General features: G+C 37.7%; 3 protein-coding genes across 3 annotated transcripts; 2 read left to right on the top strand and 1 right to left on the bottom strand.

The window, feature by feature from the left end:
• The first annotated feature begins 125 nt into the window (after positions 1 to 125).
• On the top strand, positions 126 to 3,960 carry LOC113288559 (phosphoribosylformylglycinamidine cyclo-ligase, chloroplastic-like). The gene is made up of 8 exons (XM_026537635.1): positions 126 to 592; positions 2,022 to 2,116; positions 2,192 to 2,293; positions 2,407 to 2,466; positions 2,812 to 2,984; positions 3,123 to 3,225; positions 3,327 to 3,485; positions 3,603 to 3,960. The coding sequence occupies exons 1-8, from the start codon at positions 256 to 258 to the stop codon at positions 3,774 to 3,776; spliced, it is 1,203 nt and encodes a 400-aa protein (XP_026393420.1). The 5' UTR covers positions 126 to 255; the 3' UTR covers positions 3,777 to 3,960.
• Positions 3,961 to 5,821: 1,861 nt separating this feature from the next.
• LOC113291192 (optic atrophy 3 protein homolog) lies at positions 5,822 to 6,412 on the top strand. The gene has a single exon (XM_026540754.1). It carries the CDS (start codon positions 5,822 to 5,824, stop codon positions 6,410 to 6,412), a length of 591 nt encoding a protein of 196 aa, XP_026396539.1.
• A 311-nt stretch (positions 6,413 to 6,723) lies between these two features.
• On the bottom strand, positions 6,724 to 8,102 carry LOC113285955 (acyl-CoA 5-desaturase AL21-like). The gene is made up of 2 exons (XM_026534690.1): positions 7,459 to 8,102; positions 6,724 to 7,365 (listed from the first exon to the last, which is right to left on the bottom strand). Exons 1-2 carry the CDS (start codon positions 7,777 to 7,779, stop codon positions 7,138 to 7,140), a joined length of 549 nt encoding a protein of 182 aa, XP_026390475.1. The 5' UTR covers positions 7,780 to 8,102; the 3' UTR covers positions 6,724 to 7,137.
• Positions 8,103 to 20,840: the final 12,738 nt, after the last annotated feature.

The raw sequence follows: 20,840 nt of genomic DNA, 5'->3' as shown, positions 1-20,840 counted from the left end.
GTTGAGGCTATTCCCGTCACTAAAATGTTGGCGGCCGGATTCGCCTACGCCGATCACTTTTTATCTAGAAACTCTCAAAAGCTTACAGAAAAGCAAATAGATTGACACTTATACCCTAACTAAAATGATCTAATTTTCTTCAATGTCCATAAAAACCTAAACCCTACTTTCTTTCTCCACCTTCCTCCCTCTACACTCTCACCAACTCAAAACACTCCCAGAGAGTATCAACCGATAAAGGTATAATCTGTCGCCATGGAAATCGGTTGTAGAGCTAACGCAGAGCTATTGAGATGTGTTCCATTCTCAACTAAATCATCCTCCGATCAAAACCTGCCGAAATCAAATCTGTATAAACCTAGTTTATCATCTTCTTTCTCCAAAACATCTCAAAGTGTATCAAAACAAATAAGAATGAAGAAAGCTTCTTCTTCTGTAGTTTTAAAAGCTAAAAAGGAAGATGAAAATGAAGATTTGGAGAGTATGACATATAAAGAGGCTGGTGTGGATATTGATGCTGGGTCTGAGCTTGTTCGTAGAATTGCAAAGATGGCACCAGGAATTGGAGGTTTTGGTGGCCTGTTTCCTCTGGGTAAATGTCTAATTTAATTTCTCTGTTATGCAATGCAGTGATTTCTTGAAGCAAAGGCTTTATTCAATTTGTTGTTTGAGGAAATTAGCATTTTCTCTATTGATTTTGAGATTTATAGAGTTCGTGAAAGTAGTGTTCGTATTGTGTGTTTATTATAATTATCGAATCGTTTCACAGATTGGTTAGCTTTCGGTTTGAAGTGATGTGTGGAAATTTTGTTTACATACTGCGTGTCTATCGGATGGTGATTGCAACATTTGATTTTGCGTTATGGGGATTATGTCGTTATATGATACACTGGCCACATGAATGGTTTGCCCCTTTTGAATTAGGTTTAGTTTGTTTACCATGATGGCTGTGTAATTGATATGAAATAGCTAGAACTTGAATGAGGAGTAGAGGTATCATGCTAGTGTTAATGATACGTGTACCAAGATTCCTAGTAATTCTCTATTAACAGATTCAAAGGAAGAGTCCTAACATTTCTCTATTATTCTTATTTCTTCTCCTATCTTATGTTACTGGTAGTATCCATGTAAACTGAATCGGATATAAACAGTTGAATCCATCTCCACAAGAAAGTGTGGAAGATTTTCTGCAATTCTTTCACTTCAAATGGCAGCAAATACCACAGTTCAAACCTCTTCTTAAAGGTTACAAGCTAGCAGGTAGCATTGATGGCACACTAGAATTGTTAAAGAGTTGTGGTATTTGCTGCCATTTGAAGTGGAAAAAGATTTGTGTGGTTGAAAGATCGATGGCCTGATCCAACTTAAGAACAGAATTGCAGGAAATCTTCCACTTTTTCTTGTGGAGATGGATTGAATTGTTTATATATATGATTTGTTTTACATGGATACTTAGATTACATGTTCAACATTAGGTATAACTACCCAACATTGGGTTTTCTTGTGTAAACATCGTACATCTATGACCCGTATATTTGAAATAACCATCGATTCTTGATCTTATTTTTTTTTCTCATCCAACTATTTTGTGTCCACACGATTCATCTAATGTCATGTCTAGCATGTACCCCTTCCTGTCTTTTGTTTGTGGATAGCTAAAAATTTGAAATTCATAGCGATCTTCTGATTTTCAAAACCACTATGTAATCTACTTGAGATTAGCATGTTGTGAAATTTCTGTTATTAGCATTTTCACCCAACGCCAGAAACTTCAGTTCTTTTTGAGATATTTTTAGAAATCACAACTTTACAGCACAATTTGTTAATAATAAAAGAGTTGTAGCCATTTACCGTGCTAAAGAAACAAAAAGAAATTCTAGCCATTAGAATTACCGTGTATTGCCGGACTGCTATATGTATATATGTTTATGTATTTACTCTGGAGAATTCAGTTGTTTAATCATTGTTCCTTTCAGGTCTAGACATTTGATTCAGTTCTTTTTTCTTTTTTCACTGAACAGGGGATTCATACCTTGTTGCTGGTACTGACGGTGTTGGAACCAAACTTAAGCTTGCTTTTGAAACAAATATCCATGACACTATTGGGATAGACCTTGTATATTTCTAACTGAACCTTGCACCTTGTATCTTGAAATTAAGACTGGCGTTACAAATTTTTTTTCCTTCCTAGGTTGCCATGAGTGTCAATGATATTATCACATCTGGAGCAAAGCCTTTATTCTTCCTTGATTACTTCGCTACTAGCCGTCTTGATGTTGACCTGGCTGAAAAGGTGGAGGAGATCTCACTCTTTATGAATGTTGAAGTGTATTTTGCTTCTTCTTGTGTCGTTCACTGCCTCCAATGTCTTGCAACAGTCCTAAGACGAGCTTTCTGCTTATTCAGGTTATAAAAGGCATCGTTGATGGATGCAAACTATCTGACTGCGCTCTTTTAGGTGGGGAGGTAATCCACAATCTCTCTTCACTAGTTTTTTTTTTTCCTGTTAATTCTTTGGGCCTGTAACAAAACAATATCATAAGGATATAAGGATCAAAACTACATATCTCACCATTCAAGCAAATGATTTAGCAATTTTTGAGTAGTATAAAGACCTTAGTGGTATTTACAGTGGTTTAGCACAAGATTTTCTACCTAAAAACAGAGTCGCGCAATATACTTTCACCTTTTGGATGGTTGAAAGGAACTGTGATTTGTTCCAATATATCAGATCATCAGGATAGATGTTGGTTTGTTTGGTGTTCTTTCTTTATATCTTCTTCTTATGTGATTCGTGTTTGTGCCATGTAGACAGCTGAAATGCCAGGTTTCTACGCTGAGGGGGAATATGATCTCAGTGGTTTTGCGGTTGGAATTGTGAAGAAGGATTCTGTCATTGATGGGAAAAACATTGGGGTTGGAGATGTTCTCATTGGCCTTCCATCTAGTGGAGTTCATTCTAATGGGTTTTCTCTTGTTAGAAGGTTATCCCTTAACTCGTGAAAATAATGAAAATTTCCTTGGTTTTTCCCGTTTCTTTGCTATGTTATTTTTCTTGGACAATTTGCAAAAGGTGCTTAATTCAGAAAGGTCATATGAAGGTTTTGTTTCTCCATGTTCAGGGTCCTGGCTCGAAGTGAGCTTACACTGGAATCACAGCTTCCTGGAAAACAAACCACATTGGGTGAAGCTCTAATGGCGCCGACTGTCATCTACGTTAAGCAGGTTAGTCATTTTGCTTCGACTTCAAAACTCCTTTATAAAAATTACATTTTAGTTTGATGATGGAAGACTCGAAGATTCTTATATTGGTAGTTTCCAAATAGGTTCTGAACATTATCAGCAAAGGTGGGGTGAAAGGCATAGCCCATATCACAGGTGGTGGGTTCACAGATAATATACCTAGGGTCTTCCCAAAGGGCCTTGGAGCTTCAATTTATAAAAATTCTTGGGATATCCCTCCCGTGTTCAAGTGGATCCAAGAGGTAACCAAAAAAGAAACCCATTTGAAATACATCTTAAGCAAAATAAATTCTCCATCTATCCTGGAAACTTATTTCTTCTTGTGATAATCCTAAATAAATCTTTATGTGCTTGTGAAGGCTGGAAGAGTTGAAGAGGCTGAAATGATGCGAACGTTCAACATGGGAATTGGCATGGTTCTCGTTGTTAGCTCCGAGGCCGCTGATAGGATACTTGAAGAAGAAAGACAGGAAGGCAATGTGGTGTATCGCATTGGTGAGGTCGTAAATGGAGAAGGCGTGAGTTACTGCTAGTCAATTGTAACATGTTAATTTATATTATATTGTGTTCTCAGTTAGTTATTTGTAAACCCATTTACACTTTCCAGTTTGGTTTTAGAGAAGCTAAGGTTTCTCATAATTTAAGAAGCAACCCATTTCGATAGCAGTAATAGCAGTAAAAGAAGCTGAAGGCGGCTTCCTTTTGCAGATTTCCAAACAAATTCCTTTTTAAGGCGACACATAATTTAAGAGGCTTCTTACCACGTTCTTTTTAAGCAGTTTATAACAGTCAATAAAGCCGTGTGGCTTGCTCCTAACAGGGCCATAAATTTGTTGTGAGCATCGACTCAATGTTTATCGAAGGAATCAACTGACATTGCGCCTACGGTCTTGGCCAGCTATAACAGGGATGCAAGTGGCGCATAATGATTACGCGTTACAGAGTTGCAGGCCAAGTTAATGTGCAGCCAGGATGACGCGACACTGCGTAGACTGTCAAGTGCTAAGAATGGCATAACCCCGTAGGGCCAATGAAGTGCAAGGGTGACACTACATTGTAAATGCATTTGGCTAAGTAATGAAGTTATTGACCGACACAATGAAGCTTCATTAAGTAGAAGGCAAGACAAAGCCAAAGTTGTAAGATGCAACATGCGATGTTGGCATGTCCGTAGAATTGAGTTGGCACAAACTCAAGGAAGATGCAAGCATGTAGAATAGACTAAGGATTAGTCTATGCATTAGTTCAAGGCTGGCCAAAGCTTAATAATGCACTAAGTAATGCGAGAGTGCGCATTACTATTGTCAAGCAAATTGGATAAGTGAAGCAAGAATAACGCATATGAGAATATGGCACGCATTGGCATCAGTTGGAAATCATGTCGGCATGAATTTGGATTAACTAAGGCGTCTTAGCAAGTTCAGATCAGGGTCATATGCAGTGGTGCATAAAATTGGCGTAAAAGTGGCACATTATAGCTCAAGTGTTGGTTATTGGCTTCACAAGCGTGCCAAAGGTGCGAGACAAGTTGGAAGGGATATGAAATGAGTTCATAACCTTATTTGAGTGTCCCTAACCGTTCAAGACAAGCGTGGCTTCAATCTGCATGACAACACAAAAGGTGGAAGTTGAAAAGCAGATTGGCGGTTATGGAAACTACTTGGACTCTTGGCTGTCCAAAGCTTGTGCAAGCGGTTGAACAGAAGTTTTGGCCTGATCCTAGTTGGTATAAATAGCTTAGGAATCAATAATATTGGTGTTGTTCGTTTGAGAGAAGAACCACTAATGTAGAGAGTGTTTTAGGCATTCACCAAGAGGGTGAATGGCCTGTTTTGGTCCATGAGTTGGACGAGTTTTGTAATTTTCCTTTAGTGCAATAAAATGGGTTTGTTCCAATAATCTTTGTGTTCTAATATTGCTGATTTGTGTGAGAATTGTTCAAGTACATGGCAGAACGTCTTATGCTTATGGGGGCATAAGAGTTAAAGAGAAAGAAGAAAAGACTTTCGTTGCGTATTGCCTTATGAGTGAAGACAGATGCATACTTTGGTGCAAGTATGTAAGGCTGAGTGATTTTGGGTGTAGTTGATTCACTGAACCACAATCATTGCCGGTCATGTCCCATGAAAATTTTAGGCGATTAAATGGGCGTGTGACACCAAACCATAGTGCATGTGCAAGGTTGCAAAAATATCTAGTGTTAAACGTCAAGGCGCAAGGGCTCTATTTTTATGTATTTGTAGAGAGAGCCGGATAAAGAAACTCTGTCTAGGCTTGGTTCCTAAGTAAAAATAAAATATACAGGAGTCCCTTTGAAGTGTGGAATGTAAATCAAGATTAATATTGTTAGCTTCACCACCAAACAAACAATCCCCAAAACCCTAGTATCACTGATCAAACCACCAAAGAATTCGCACCAGTCAACGAAGTTTTTTTTCCTTTTCTTCTGCTTCTTCTTCTTCAAGAAACCCTCGACTCTAAAAGTTATAATCATGGTTTAAGAATCAGTACTTGGTTTTGTTTTTAGAAGACCGATCAAATAGATAGTGTTGTTGATCCAGCAGGTTTTCAAGATATGATGAAGCTCCCAGTTGTTAAGCTTGGTATTCTTGCTGTGAGAACCATGTGTAAACCTGTTGCTAATAGACTAAAAGCAGCAGCTGGTAAACACCCTAGATTTCGTGAATACATCATCAATATCGCCCAGACAAATCACAGGCTCACGACAATCGTGCAGAGACGGATTTATGGTCATGCAACTGATGTTGCCATCCGACCTTTGAATGAACACAAAGCTGTTCAAGCTGCTGCGGAACTTCTTGGGGAAGTATTCGTATTCTCGGTTGCTGGTGCTGCTATTATATTTGAGGTGCAAAGAAGTGCTAGATCTGAAGCCAGAAAGGAGGAGTTGCGCAGGCAGGAAAAAGAAAAATTAGAAAGAGAACTGGAGTCGATTAGAGGAGAACTTGCAGAATTGAAGCTCCTAGCTAAGGCTCAAGGACTCCCGCCTGGTATTTATAACTTGAGGAATCTTAATGGCAATGAGAATGCCAAATCAGGGTCAGAAATTTATTCAGAAACCGATGCTCGTACAACTGAAGATCCCAAATCCGCACCACCTGCTCATTCTACTAAAGCTACCAAGCAAAGTGCCTCAACTAGTCATTGATCAATGGCTCGTTCCAGAGACTTGTCAAGAAATCAGTGGCTCATTGCATATACCTCCCTTCGATACTACTGTTAATCGGTAATTTATCCATTTCTTTTCTGTTTACATTTTCTCTGCACAGGTTTTATTTTGTAGCCTAGTGGAATTTATATGGGGTGATTCGATCAAATTACATTCACTGTCCATATTTGACCAAGATTTTATCCCAATAAAGGTGAAAAATAATAGATTGAGGTCTTTCCCACAATTTTGCCAGAATGTCTTCCTTTTTAGTTTTCCGTACCAGTTGAGTTTATCAACTGTAACATTTTAGTAAGAAAGGTGTTTTGAATACAGCAATTAAGCAGAATCAATGCACAGAATACAATACTTAACATCCCACCTCTACAAGAACATGCACGAAATATCAAGGTACTTGCATAAGAAAGCTTGAAAGTACACACATACATACAGCAATTAGGCTGGCTATCTGCATATGTTTTGGTCTATCAGAGCATATCACTACATATGCTATGCATCTTGGACCTTATTGCAATAAGCCTATTATAGTACTTAAGTTGACAAAGAAAACCCAAATCGCCATTTACTAAAGGTATAAAATAGATTGAATTAGTGCAACTTTTCAGTTTGACGAAATGCATAATGATTTTTGAAAGACAATTTTGACTTCTGAATCTCCGTAGGGACTTTGACATTTGTTGCTAATCCAACATACTCGAGTAGCTTTATAATGTGCCAAGGCATGTCGAGTTGCCACCATTCAAGCCCCAACCGGGCGGAGAACTCAAAGGCATGATGACTGTTGTGCCAACCTTTTCATCAATATAGTTGTGATGAAAGAGCCAATTGATGTGGCTGAACCAAAATCCTTCAACTGGACTATGTGGATCTCGATCAGAATCTGTGAATTGATGGTGGTGTCGGTGCACGCTAACCCACCACATAGTGTCTCTCTGATGAGCAAGTTCAAGAACAACCATAAAAAAAGAGTCAAACAAATCAACACACAACGAAATCAAGGGTTATGAAAAGAGATGCTTGCCAACCTGTGCAGCATGTAGTCCAAAGTAAGCAAACAAGTATTCAAGTGGTTTTGTGAGTTTAAAACTCTTGTGAGCAAGGTTTCTATGGAAACAAAGAGTAACGCCTAAATGTATAGTCACCCAGTGCAATACAAGTGAAACCCAAAGTGCACTCCAAGTAAAGTGAAAAGGAGCAACTAAGAGCACTGCAATTCCCAAAATGAGTATCCCCAGGTTAATGGCATCACTGAAATCCCATATTCTCTTCGAAAGAAACCGCCGCTCTCTCTTCATGTGTAGCAACTGTGCAACACCGTTTGGATGATAAACAGTCTCCACAGCCATACAGATCTTTAACTTTACTTACGTGCCTTTTATGAAATATATGCAATATACTTCACTATTAGTTATAGCGGTACTATGTTATCACAACAATAAGCAATGCTAATCTCTAGACATGGTAGCTTCCAAAACGACGCACAGCGCATGGGATATTGATGCAGCTAAAAGACTAAAATGGGGTGGATGGTTACTTGCACGTAATGGTGTTTAATGATAATAAATTAAAAGTATTGTAGATGTGAAGTTTAATTTAACTTATACCCACATGCTGCCTATGTTATGTAAAGTGTTATAGATGAGAATGAGCTAGGGGATAATGAAGGATTTAAAACAGAGATACCATTATTCAGATTCGGTAAGAGTACTAGTTACTTAATATTCTGAATTTACATGTGACGACAGCTTGGCCGCCTGACCCACATGCTGCCTAAGTTATGTAAAGTGTTATACATGGGAATGAGCTGGACGACTGCCTGGCCTGACCGGAATACAGCAGATTTCAGGACCGTTAAAGTAGGAATACCATCCCCTGTCTATTTTCTCCCCACTTTGAGAAATATCGACGCACAAAGTGTTTTAATTACGTGCACAACACTCCTCTAAAGACTGTCATGTTCATTTGATTGCTTGATTGGTTAAATGATAGACGTCCCCATTATTCTCCGTGTTTACAAACTCGACCCTGTTATATAATTTCTTAAATTAAATCAGTGGTGGCGTGCACCCCTCGTTAAGGAGAATGCACATAATCTGACTTTTTTCTTTATAATGGAGAGAAATTAGAAAATGTGGGAAAAAATACACTGATTTGACGACCAAATAAACTGGACAAAATCGCATGGAAAAAATTAGAATGGGATCCCAATGGCTCTAGCATTTGGATCGGTAATGGGTACAACACTATGTAAGTAAACAAGAAAAGTACTATCCAAACGCTGAAAGAAAGTTCCCAGAATTTGGAAGGAAAACCTAGCAAGGAAACAAATCATACCATGATGGCAGAAGAAGATATTGCTAGATATCTCGAAGAACACTATTGTTTGACCCCGCCCACAATGAGTTTTAACATGCAATCTCCTTTCACTCAAGGATTGCTGGATAAATCCATGCCAGTAACATACAAGCAACCTAAATTTCAAGTATTTGATGGTTCCGGGAATGCAACAGAATACGTTTTCCGTTTTCACATGAGTTTGAACGAACATGCCACAAACAATTCCACCTGTCTCAGAGAATTCGGAATGTCACTTACTGGGGCAGCCTTCTCATGATTTGTGGGATTGGAAGAAAACAGTATCTCGTCTTGGAATGAAATGCGGACCCAATTCATGAAGAAATTTTATTCCCGACAGAAACAACTCACCATCTCGGACATCTGAAACTACAAATTCAAACCAGGAGGAAAATACTTGCATTTTTCCAAGAGCTTTCGGGGAGAATGCCTGCGCAGTAATGTAAAGATCCCCGAAAAGGAACTTGTCAAGATAGGCATCAGTCGATTGCCTGCCGAACTCAGTTTTATACTAGCACCTGTCAGGCTTGATACCTTTGCAGACTTCGAGGACGCATGTTCCAGAGCGGATGACGCGGAAGAATCCAAGGTATCCGAAGCCAAACAATGGGAGCACTCAGTAGCATATGCCAAGGACGAAGGTAATAACGGGCAAGGCAAAAGATCAGCCAACTTTAGATATAGAAAAGGATACAAGAAGAGTGGTGACTCAAATGAAGTAGCAGAACCTCCAGACTTCCCATGCCCATTAGAAGTTGCCATCGAACTCTTAAAAGAATGGCGTAAGGATGGAGACAAAACTCTCAAATATCTTGCGAAAGAACCGACGGAACAAGATAAACGTCACCCAAGATATTGCCACTTTCACCAAAAAGTGGAACATGCAGCAAAAAACTGTAGAACGTTTAAATGGAAGATTCACAACAGACAACGAAGTGGAGAGATTGATTTCGTACCAGAAACACATATTCAGAAAAACCCGTTGTCGCGACAAGTATTCATGATCACACATCAGGAAGCCGAGACAATACCAGAAGAGATCTGTAATGTATCTGAAGCAGATAACTACGAGTACATTGCAGCTACCGTTGCGAAAAAACCATTGTTTGCAGCATTCTTCGACACTTTAAATTTTATAGCTGAACAACGTCAAATCGCCGCAATAATATTAACCAAGATAGCAACAAATGAAGGAATCAATCAATACTTGGATCGCAAGTACCCATTGCCTACTGATATCATCACCTTTTCGGAAAAAGATCGGACAGTAGATTGTGATCATACACGACCATTGTATGTCACGGTGGCAATACGAAAGCACAAATTCAAGAGAGAATTTGTGGACACGAAAGCGTTGTTTAATCTCATTCCTTTACACATTTCCGAAAGCATCGGAGTTAAAGAAGAGGACATCAACAAGTTTGCTACTGGAATCCAAGGGTTCGGAGGACTCACACAACAAACGGTAGGAACAATCAAGTTAAAGATCCAAGTAGGACCTATCCAAGCCAGTGAACCATTTTATGTCATGGATGTACACCCAACATACCACCTACTCTTGGGCAGGCCATGGTTGCACAAGCATGGAATTTTACCTTCTACTTACCACCTGTTAGAGCATTGCTCGGTCGAACTCGCATGCGTTGCTATCTCAAGCATGTTTGTCAATGTTAGTGATCAAAACTATAAGTCTTGATTTCTAGTCTATTATAGCTAAGTCTAGGACTAGGATAAAAAGTGTAGTTGAGCTCAAGGACTTCATGGCAATTCATCATACAAGTAGAAGAACTACTCAAGGAACCGGTGGAACTTCTCGACAAAAAGGTATGTGAAGACTTGAATTTATCTATCACTCAAAAGTCTATCTACTCTATCTCCTACTCTTTGAAACAAGAAGTCGTATGCTATATATATAGACTGTGATTATACACATTAGGTATTTCGAGCCGAGTATACGTCGCCTATCTATATCTCGAAATATGAGTTGGTAAGCTTTTCGCTTTAACCAAGTTTATCTTTACCATGTGACGAAAGTCATGATATGTTTCAATCATCTTGAAAATTTCTTTGACGAGAAATGGTGTAACAACTACATAACGTCCTCTAAGAATGTTTCAATGATTGAAATGAAAGTTTAGATTATATAACAAATGGTGGGCATAAGCATTGTTGTGCAAACACATTTATGTATAAGTCATATTCCTTGAACCAAAGTTTGCAAACTTTTTTGATCAAGAGAACCGGAAGAATGGCGTGAACCAAGTCCGCGAACTCAGTCCGTGAACTGCCGAAGTTCTCAAACCCGAGAATTTCTACTGGAGTTGAAAAACTACTTACGTGAAACTAAGTCCGCGAACTCAGTCCGCGAATCCAGTCACGAACCGGCGAAGTTCTCATACCCGAGAATTTCTTCTGGAGTTTGTAAACTCTGCCTGGTAACTTAAGTCCACGAACCTAGTCGGCGAACTTGAAAAGGTTATATACCTGAAGATGATTTCTGAACTTAAACTTAAAAAGACTAAGGAATGCAGTTTGCAGACCGTGGATATAAAAGTTCATGAACCGATTCAAGTGAATCAAATCATCTTTGCTTCAATTGTGTCTTGTGTAGTACATGAGATTTCCTTGCAATTGAACAACTCTCTAACTAATTCATTTGAAATCATTTGAACTAGTTATGGTGAAGAAGAATGAGGTTGATATGGAATGCTCATATAGATAACCTTTTGGTTAACTATTGTTGAACCAACAAGTGCATACGTTTGGGTACGGTTAACAAACCTAGAAGCGTTCATTGTCAAGTGTGTGTAACAAGCTAAGTTTTCGATCTAACAGTTGAGAAATATTAGCTTGAATCTAAATCAGGTTTTCATCTAACGGTGGATATTGATTGCTTTGTTACCAAGGTAACTTAATTGAAAACCCTGATTTGAAAGACTATATAAGGGGAACTTTAGTATCTGTGCAAAACGAATCCCCACACCTCACGTGTGATACTAGTTTGCATACTAGAGTCGGTTCTCCTTTAACCTTTGGTTTTCTTCTTCTAAAACCAGGTTAACGACTTAAAGACTTCATTGGGATTGTGAAGCCAGACCGATACTACTTTTATCGTAGTTGTGTGATCTGATCTTGCATATTCTATCGTACGAGTACAATCAGATTGATTGGCTTGATATTGATATCTCCAATAGGCAATATATAAAAAGTAATCACAAACATCTTCGTCTCATTGTTTTTGATTCTGCAACATCTTGTTTCGCTACCATACAATTAATATTGTTGTGAGGTGATTGATAACTCTAGGTCGTTCTTCGGGAATATAAGACCTGATTATCAATTGGTTCCTGTTCACCTTGATTATTACCTTTGATAGACTTGTCTGTGTGAGACAGATTTGTTTATTGTCAAGTCTTCGACTTTGGGTCGTACCAACTCTTAGTTGTGGGTGAGATCAGCTAAGGGAATCAAGTGCGCAGTATCCTATTGGGATCAGAGGCGTAGGGAGTACAACTGTACCTTGGATCAGTGGGAGACTGATTTGGGTTCAACTACAGTCCATTCCGACGTTAGATTAGAGTAGGCTAGTGTCTGTAGCGGCTTAATACAGTGTGTGTTCAATATGGACTAGGTCCCGGAGTTTTTCTGCATTTGCGATTTTCTCGTTAACAAAATTCTGGTGTCTGTGTTATTTCTTTTCCGCATTATAATTTGTTATATAATTGAAATATCACAGGTTGTGCGTTGTTCAATCAATCAGAATATACGACCTTTTGGTTGTTGATTTAAATTGATTGACACTTGGATATTGGTCTTTGGTACCATCCAAGTTATCTCTCTATTATTTGATATAGACTCGCAGATTCCTATTTGCTTGAGTATATATCAAATCGAGAGATTGAGATATAAACTTTTTGATAAACTTTTTATCTAGATTGAGTCTGGCTGTCTAGTTGATTCTCTATAAAGTATATTGGATTTTGTCCATACAGATTGCTAAGAGAAATATTGGGTGTGGTTGTTAGACCCCCGCTTTTTCAATTGGTATCAGAGCATACAAACACGTTAAAGACCTTATAAGTCTGTGTTTGTAGCGATCTGATTATGGACGAGTCTATCTCTAATAACGTACCAGTTCTGAAATTACCAGATGATTCTAAGAGCTTGGATTCACCCGAGAGAACTGTCACATCTAAGTCATATCTAAACATTCTCTTGATATAAAAACTGTTGATTTGGAAACTCTCCTAGAGGAACAGTTGGATGAACTTTCTGATGAAGGTGATTCAGATATTGATAGAGATATTGATGAGGAAGTCTCAGAGTATGTTAAGATTTTGGATTCGTGGAATATGAAGAAGATTACAACTTCTCATGTCTCACCTCTTCTGACTCCTCTCTGTCGAGAAAACAAGAAATTGAGAAGATGTTACGCAGGTGTTTATTTTTCGAATCGTTTTAACGAATCGATCCTCAAGGATTCTGAAGAAAACCTACGTACGAAGTCACTTGAATGTGATAATCTTTTTCAAAAGTACTTTTTGTTGGAAGAAAAACTTGCAGAATCTGAAGCAAGGTTTAACTCTCAACAAATTAGTTTTGATGACAGAGAAAGTGCTTGTCTCGCTCGAGAAAAACGCCTTGAGGCTGATTTAGCTGCTGCTCTTGATAAAATCAAGATGTTGGAAGATGACTTGAAAAAGTTCAATACTAATTCAAGCCAATTAACCACTATGCTAGGAGCAAGTAAAAATCATCGTGATACACGAGGATTGGGCTATAAGGGAATAGATGCTCCAGGTATTAGCAAAGAGGTAAAAAATTTCAAGTCTAGTAATTCTTCTCAAAAAAAGGTTTCCACTAATGGCAAAAGTGAAATACCTTCACCGGAAATTAAGGTTCGAAAGAGCAAAGTATATCAACCTCCAAAGTCAGCACATACGGATCGAGGTAAGAACATTCCTTATGTTTGCCATTATTGCGGAAATAAAGGTCACCTAGAAAGGATATGTCATTTCCATATAAGGAATGAGAAACTTCATGATGTTCTTGTTTGGGCATCACAAGAAGTTTTGAAACTAAGATCATATGTTAAGGCTAATCCCCTTTATGCTACAGGTTGTAACTGTCCAACCTTTAGGCAAAGGAATCAGTGTTTTGATAAACCTATTTTTCCTATAAACGTCATACGAATCCTTTTCACAATCGTAATGGTTATCAAAAGGATAACTTCGTAAAGACGAGGACAAGATCCGATGTTCCTAGTTGGAGAAAGACTAACTTGCAAAAGAATAGTAAATCCAATCCTCTTTCGAGAAATCTTGAAGAGAGTAACGAGAAGAAGGTTCCGGTTGTTTCTAAATGCACTCATAAGTGGTTTCCAAAGAAAGTCAATGACACTTTGAGTGTGAAAAGAAACGATCTCCCAGAAAATTCCATGACTATGGAGAAGGCAGTATCCATGATGTTGGAACTTAAAGAGTTCTTTGGAAAGATGGATTTGGATGTGAAAGGTTTTAAAAGTGATCTCTTTCATGATAATCTAAAAGTCACTTGCGGTGAGCAAGACATTGTTCACCTCAACTTTTAAATGCATCCTCACTAAGGAATGCCCTGTTATATATACGGTGAGGAAAGCACGAAAATTGGGGCGCACAGATTATATTTAGTAAGGCTGTAGAATTCAATTGGATTCATCTAAAAATGTATGTCTATAAACTTGAGAAAGATATGTGCTTTTATTTGCTTAGAGAACTTATAATGATTCACGTACCTTTCTTATCGATATTTTCTACCTAACTTGATCTGTGTTTACGGTTCTTAAATGTTTAAGTTTGAAAATAATAGTTCGGGATGTTTGAACTACATGGTACACATACCAGGTATGCATAACATCATTTAAAATCAAAATCCAGGGGTTTAGGTACGCATACCCATTTGCATACTGCTCCAGGATATGGAAATTCGTTTGCAAACCCGTATGCATACTTGACGTCGATATTCGGTAAATTTGTTTTGGCCGTAACTTCTTCGTCCAAACTCGGAATGACCTCACTCTTTTTGTATTCTCATCCTAATTGTCTTCAAAATGATGATGAGAAATCCTAAATTTGAATGAGCTGAGGTTGGTCTTTGTCCTGTATCTTGTTCTCGAGTATTTTGCTCCGTTTCGTCGCACTTGTTCTACTGAACTTGGGCACTTGGATTCTTAGAGTAATTATCTTCTAAGATCATTTGTAGATTTTACAAGAATGATGTTGGTGAATCACAAAGAAGGAAATTCAAGAATGGGCAGTAGTACGCATTGTTATGGGATTCTTGAATGTTCACAATCATCTTATGTGAACTATGATGCATGGTCTTTAATGACTTTTTATGTTCTTATTTGTTAAAAAAATATTTTTATACGCTTTTGGTAACCACTCTTGGTGTAAATCCGTGCGAAAAATATTGATTCTACCTTCTAAGGACAAAGATTGATTTTTGCAGTATTAATCTTTATGGTTTTATATATTGCAATATGTTATGGGATATGTGTGTTTGCATCCGTGAACTATGATTGTCCCATACCCTGTCAAAAGTTATGTCTTTATATGTCGATATGCATGTATTGATAAGAGAATGAATGAATTTTTGACATGACAAAAGTTTTAAGCCTATTATATGTCATTACGCAAATATTGATGGAAGATAGGATTAACTTTTGTTTGCAAGGATTATGTCATTGTGAGAATAGTGATGGAAAATAGAATGAATCCTTGTGTATTCCGCAGTATTGATCTTCCCTAATCCATATTTTATGTATTACTGTGAGGCTTTGTAAGTTATCTTATGTTGAGCACTATTGACTGAGTTGATTATTCCATGATTAACTTAGTTATTGCTCCATAGATTCTCTTATGTCGAGCATGACCAATTAAATTGATTACTTTTTATGGTTAATTTGGTTGTTTATTCCGATTAGATTAATTATGGGTTCTTTTGTGATTAATCTAATTGAGTATTTTTGAGTCTCCATAAGTTCACTTGTGTTGAGAATTTCCGAATAAATTAATAATAGGTTCTCTTTTTATTAATTTAATTGAGTATTTTTGATTCAAATTCATATTCGTATGTGATTTTTTATGTCCAGAGAAATCCTTCTTTTCTTTTGAAATTAAGGTCGCGATTGTTGTTCTTTCGGGAATGACATTTAATGGGGGAGAGTTCTTTTGAACTTGTGCTTAATGGTCATATCTTGAGGGGTGTGCGGCTGTGGAATTTTAGAGGGGTTATCTTGTATCTTTAAACTCCTTGATGAATGCATTTAGCTTCGGCTTTATGATTGTGTAGATGGAGGAAAACGAGTTGCTGGTTTTTTTAGGGAAGTTAAGAGACGAGTGTGTTGTCGAGACTCCTCAATCGAGCAAACTGTTCAACCTCACACAGATGCACTGCAAAGGGAGTTCTTAGATTCGAGATATCAATATGTAGGACTCCGGCCTAAACCAAGTCAATGGCCGTTCCAGAGTCAATTCGGTCGCAAAGAGGGAGATGGGTTGATCTGTAGGAGGGAAGCTGAGAATTGTGTGGGATCAGTGATGATCAAGGATTGTGGATGTGTTAGGTTTCTGCAATTTTGGTGAACTGATGAGTTCGAATAAGTTCTGATGGATTGATGAATTCTTGAGAGTAGTTACTCGAGAAATTCTATGTAGACAATTGATGATAGCTGGTGATCATTTGTGGATTCAGAGACTTATTTATATTGTCATAGTTGTGAATCTTTGATCCCTGTAAGTGTGACAGTTTCTTGAGTGAAAGAGTGGGAAAGTGGGAGATCGTGGTGAAACCAGTTCCTGATTGTGCGGAGACTTGGTTGATCATTAACTCACTACTTTTATAACTTCCTCAATCGTTGACACGACTTACTCACATTTGTCGTTGTGGATGAACTCACGTGATGTAGGTCGCAAGACCAAAACCCTAGTTGTTATCCCCCAATTTGACGTGATTGATGTCTCACGAATCGTGGACTCTGAGTGGCAGACGTGTATTTGTTAGTCAGTTGTTGACTGATTAGACAATGAGTCTAGGTTTTGTTGATTAGAGCATAAGTGGTGAATGCTCAGCGATTCATAGATCGAACGTGTAAACGGTGTCAATATTGTAGATTCAGTGATGAATTATTGACTAGTAAATCAATATCAACATCTCATTGATTAGTAAATCAATATCAACCACAACATGAATATTATTCATCATAACTTGATTTAGCCTGTTAAGAGATTCTTGCTCTTTCTGAAGCTATAACTCAACATCAAGAGATAAGCTCTCAAGCTTCTTTTCAAGCCCTGAAAAACACTTCAAGGGATTTTAAACCTGGTGGAGGTTTAGATAGAATTTCTTCTACTGATTTTATTAAATCAGTCATGGAAGAGAATTCTGAAATCCCTGGATTTGGTGGTGCATTTATTGAGATAACACTACTGTACATATAGTCATATCGCTACAAACACAGACTTGTAAGGTCTTGAACGTGTTTGCCTGCTCTGATACCAATTGAAAAAGCGGAGGTCTAACAACACCACCCAATATTTCGCTTATCAATCTGTATGGACTAACTCCGATATACTTTCTAGAGAATCAACTAGACAGTCAGACTCAATCTAGATAAAAGTATCTCAAGGAGTTAATATCTCTCTCTTGATTTGATTTACTCGAGCTAATAGAATCAGCGAGTCTTTAATCAAATACAAGGAATAACTTGGATGGTACCAAAGACCAATATCCAAGGATCAATCAATTTAAATCAACAACCAAAGTTTGGATATTCTAATTGATGATCTTCAACGCACAACCTGTATTATTTCAATTATAAATATAAACAAAATAATGCGGAAATAGAAATAACACAGACACCAGAATTTTGTTAACGAGGAAACCGCAAATGCAGAAAAACCCTGGGACCTAGTCCAGATTGAACACACACTGTATTAAGCCTCTACATACACTAGCCTACTCCAAGCTAACTTCGGATTGGACTGTAGTTGAACCCCAATCAGTCTCCCACTGATCCAAGGTACAGTTGTACTCCCTATGTCTCTAATCCCAGCAGGATACTACGCACTTGATTCCCTTAGCTGATCTCACCCACAACTAAGAGTTGCTACGACCCAAAGCTGAAGAATTGATAATAAACTAATCTGTCTCACACAGACAAGTCTATCAAAGGATCAATCTATCTCCCACAGATAAACCCTAAAGGTTTTTGTTCCGTCTTTTGATAAATCAAGGTGAACAGGAACCAATTGATAATCCGGTCTTATATTCCCGAAGAACAGCCTAGAGTTATCAATCACGTCATAACAATCTTAATCGTATGGTAGCGAAACAAGATGTTGCGGAATCACATAAAATGAGACGAAGATGTTTGTGATTACTTTTTATATCTTGCCTATTGAAGATATTAATCTCAAGCCAATCAATATGATTGTTCTCGTACGACAGAAGATGCAAGATCAGATCACACAACTACGATAAAAGTAGTATCGGTCTGGCTTCACAATCCCAATGAAGTATTTAAGTCGTTAACCTAGTTTTAGAAGAAGAAAACCAAAGGTTAAAGGAGAATCGAATCTATCACGCAAACTAGTATCACAGTAAGGGGTGGGGATTGGTTTTGCGCAGATGCTAAATGTCTCCTTTGTATAGTCTTTCAAATCAGGTTTTGCAATCAATGTTAGCTTAGTAACAAAGCATTCAATATTCATCGTTAAATGAAAACCTGATTAGATTCAAGATAATATCTTTCAACTGTTAGATCGAAAACTTATCTTGTTACACACAAATGAAATGCACGTTTCTAGGTTTGTTAACCGTACCCAAACGTATGCACTTGTTGGTTCAAGAATAGTTAACCAAATGGTTAGCCATATGAGAATTTTATATCAACCATGTTCTTCTTCATTATAACTAGCTCAAATGACTTCAAATGAACTAGTTAGAGATTTGTTCAATTGCTAAGAAATCTCATGTACTACACAAGACACAATTGAAGCAAAGATGATGTGATTCACTTGAATCGGTTCATGAACTTTATAGCCACGGTTTGCATACTGCATTCCTTAGTCTTTATAAGTATTAGTTCACGATCAACATCTTTAGATATAACCTACTCAAGTTCGCGGACTGGGTTGGTGGACTTAAGTTCCCGGAACGAGTTCACAAACTCCAGCAGAAATTCTCCGACGAAAACTTCCGCCGGTTCGCGGACTGAGTTCACGTACTTGGCTACGCCACATTCCGTTTCTCTTGATCAACAAAGTTCGCAAACTTTGGTTCAAGGAATAGGACTTGTACATAAATGTGTTTCCACAACAATGCTTATGTCCACCATTGGTTATATAATCTAAACACTCATTTAAATCATTGAAATATTCTTAGAGGACGTTATGTAGTTGTTACACCATTTCTCGTCAAAGAAATTTTCAAAGTGATTGAAACATAACATGACTTTCGTCACTAGGTAAAGATAAACTTGGTTGAAATGAAAGCTTACCAACACATATTTCGAGATATAGATAGGAGAGGTATACTCGGCTCGAAATACCAAATGTGTATAATCAAAGTCTATATAGCAAACGACTTTTGTCTCAAAGAGTAGGAGATAGAGTAGATAGACTTTTGAGTGATAGATAAGTTCAAGTCTCCACATACCTTTTTGTTGATGAAGTTCTACTGGTTTCTTGAGTAGTTCTTCGTCTTGTATGATGAATCATCATGGAGTTCTTGATCTCAACTACACTTTCTATCCTAGTCCGAGACTTAGCTATAGTAGACCAGGAATCAAGACTTAAAGCTTTGATCACTAACATTGACAAACATGCTTGAGATAGCAACGCATGCGAGTTCGACCGAGCAATGCTCTAACAAACAGTGAATTATTTACCTCAAATACATCGTGGTCCTTTATCGAACTATTATTATCTAGCTCAATTGGGTCTTCCACGACTTTAATCAAATTGGTTTCATTCTCAATCTCTATCTCTTCAACAACCTCGTCATCGGAATTGGTTTCCTCTTCTACAAAGTCTAGTTCACTGTTGAAACTCATAATATCTCCTTTTGAGTACGTTACACCATTTATAACAATAGATATGTTATAATCAATTCTTCTTTTGAATAGGCGAGGGATCTTTATTATTATCCAGAGTTTGAATAATCGTATCATTGTTGCAAGGACTTTCAATAGGTTGTTCATCTTCATAAGAATCATTGTCAACCTTAAAATCGGCAACATCCCAATGACATTCGAATTTCATGTCTATGGCCTTCTTAATTTCGTCAAGACTCTCTTATGATGCACCGTCTTCTTCCAGTTGGTTGTATCGCGCATATAGTTTTCTGATGTTAACACGCTTTCCACCATTATGCATAATCTCCTCTTTTGGATAAAAAAGCTTGTTTTGCCCACAACTTCTTCGTCCGAACTCCTTCATTCTTTTTGCATTATTTTTATCTTTCAATTCTCTTCAAGATTGGGATGAGAAATCCTTAATTTGAATGAGTTAATCTCGGTCTTTGGCCCGTCTTTTGATTTTGAGCATTTTACTCCTTTTCGTTGCACTTCTTCCACTTATCTTGGACTTGGATACTTGGAATACTTCTCTTCATATTTTCAGCACTTTGCGGCTCCTTTTTGGATGATTCGCCTAAAAGAAACAAATAAGAGAAAACAAGAGTAATAATACGAAAATATCCAAGAATAATAGCTAAAGAAAATATGGAATGGACACTAAAATCATATGAATTGCGCACTTATCAATACCCCATGATGGAGATCCTAATATGGCTGATCTCTTAGCTCCAACGTCCATTTCAGGGGGTTTACAGTTGGAATTAACCATAGAAGCCAACCATAAGGGCTATTTACGGTTAGTATTGGATGAACATCCAACCGTAACTGGTTAATATCGGGGAAAACCCAATCATAAGACAGTTAAGGTTCGATATTTGTCTTACGAGACGAACCGTAAATAAGTTACGGTTGGCGTGTTGGTGTCTAGTATCC

This window comes from Papaver somniferum, chromosome 6 (genome assembly GCF_003573695.1).
Source record: "Papaver somniferum cultivar HN1 chromosome 6, ASM357369v1, whole genome shotgun sequence".
Taxonomy (NCBI): Eukaryota; Viridiplantae; Streptophyta; class Magnoliopsida; order Ranunculales; family Papaveraceae; genus Papaver; species Papaver somniferum.
This window is presented reverse-complemented; position numbering and strand designations above follow the sequence as displayed.

Bases quoted from the DNA above. Each gene is read 5' to 3' on its own strand.
- LOC113285955 (XM_026534690.1), bottom strand. From the start codon at position 7,779: ATGGCTGTGGAGACTGTTTATCATCCAAACGGTGTTGCACAGTTGCTA. The intron at 7,366-7,458 runs GTTGGCAAGCAT...CTTGCTCATCAG, and splicing joins TTGGACTACATGCTGCACAG to AGAGACACTATGTGGTGGGT.
- LOC113288559 (XM_026537635.1), top strand. From the start codon at position 256: ATGGAAATCGGTTGTAGAGCTAACGCAGAGCTATTGAGATGTGTTCCA. The intron at 2,117-2,191 runs GTATATTTCTAA...TTTCCTTCCTAG, and splicing joins ACACTATTGGGATAGACCTT to GTTGCCATGAGTGTCAATGA. The intron at 3,226-3,326 runs GTTAGTCATTTT...GTTTCCAAATAG, and splicing joins CTGTCATCTACGTTAAGCAG to GTTCTGAACATTATCAGCAA.
- LOC113291192 (XM_026540754.1), top strand. From the start codon at position 5,822: ATGAAGCTCCCAGTTGTTAAGCTTGGTATTCTTGCTGTGAGAACCATG.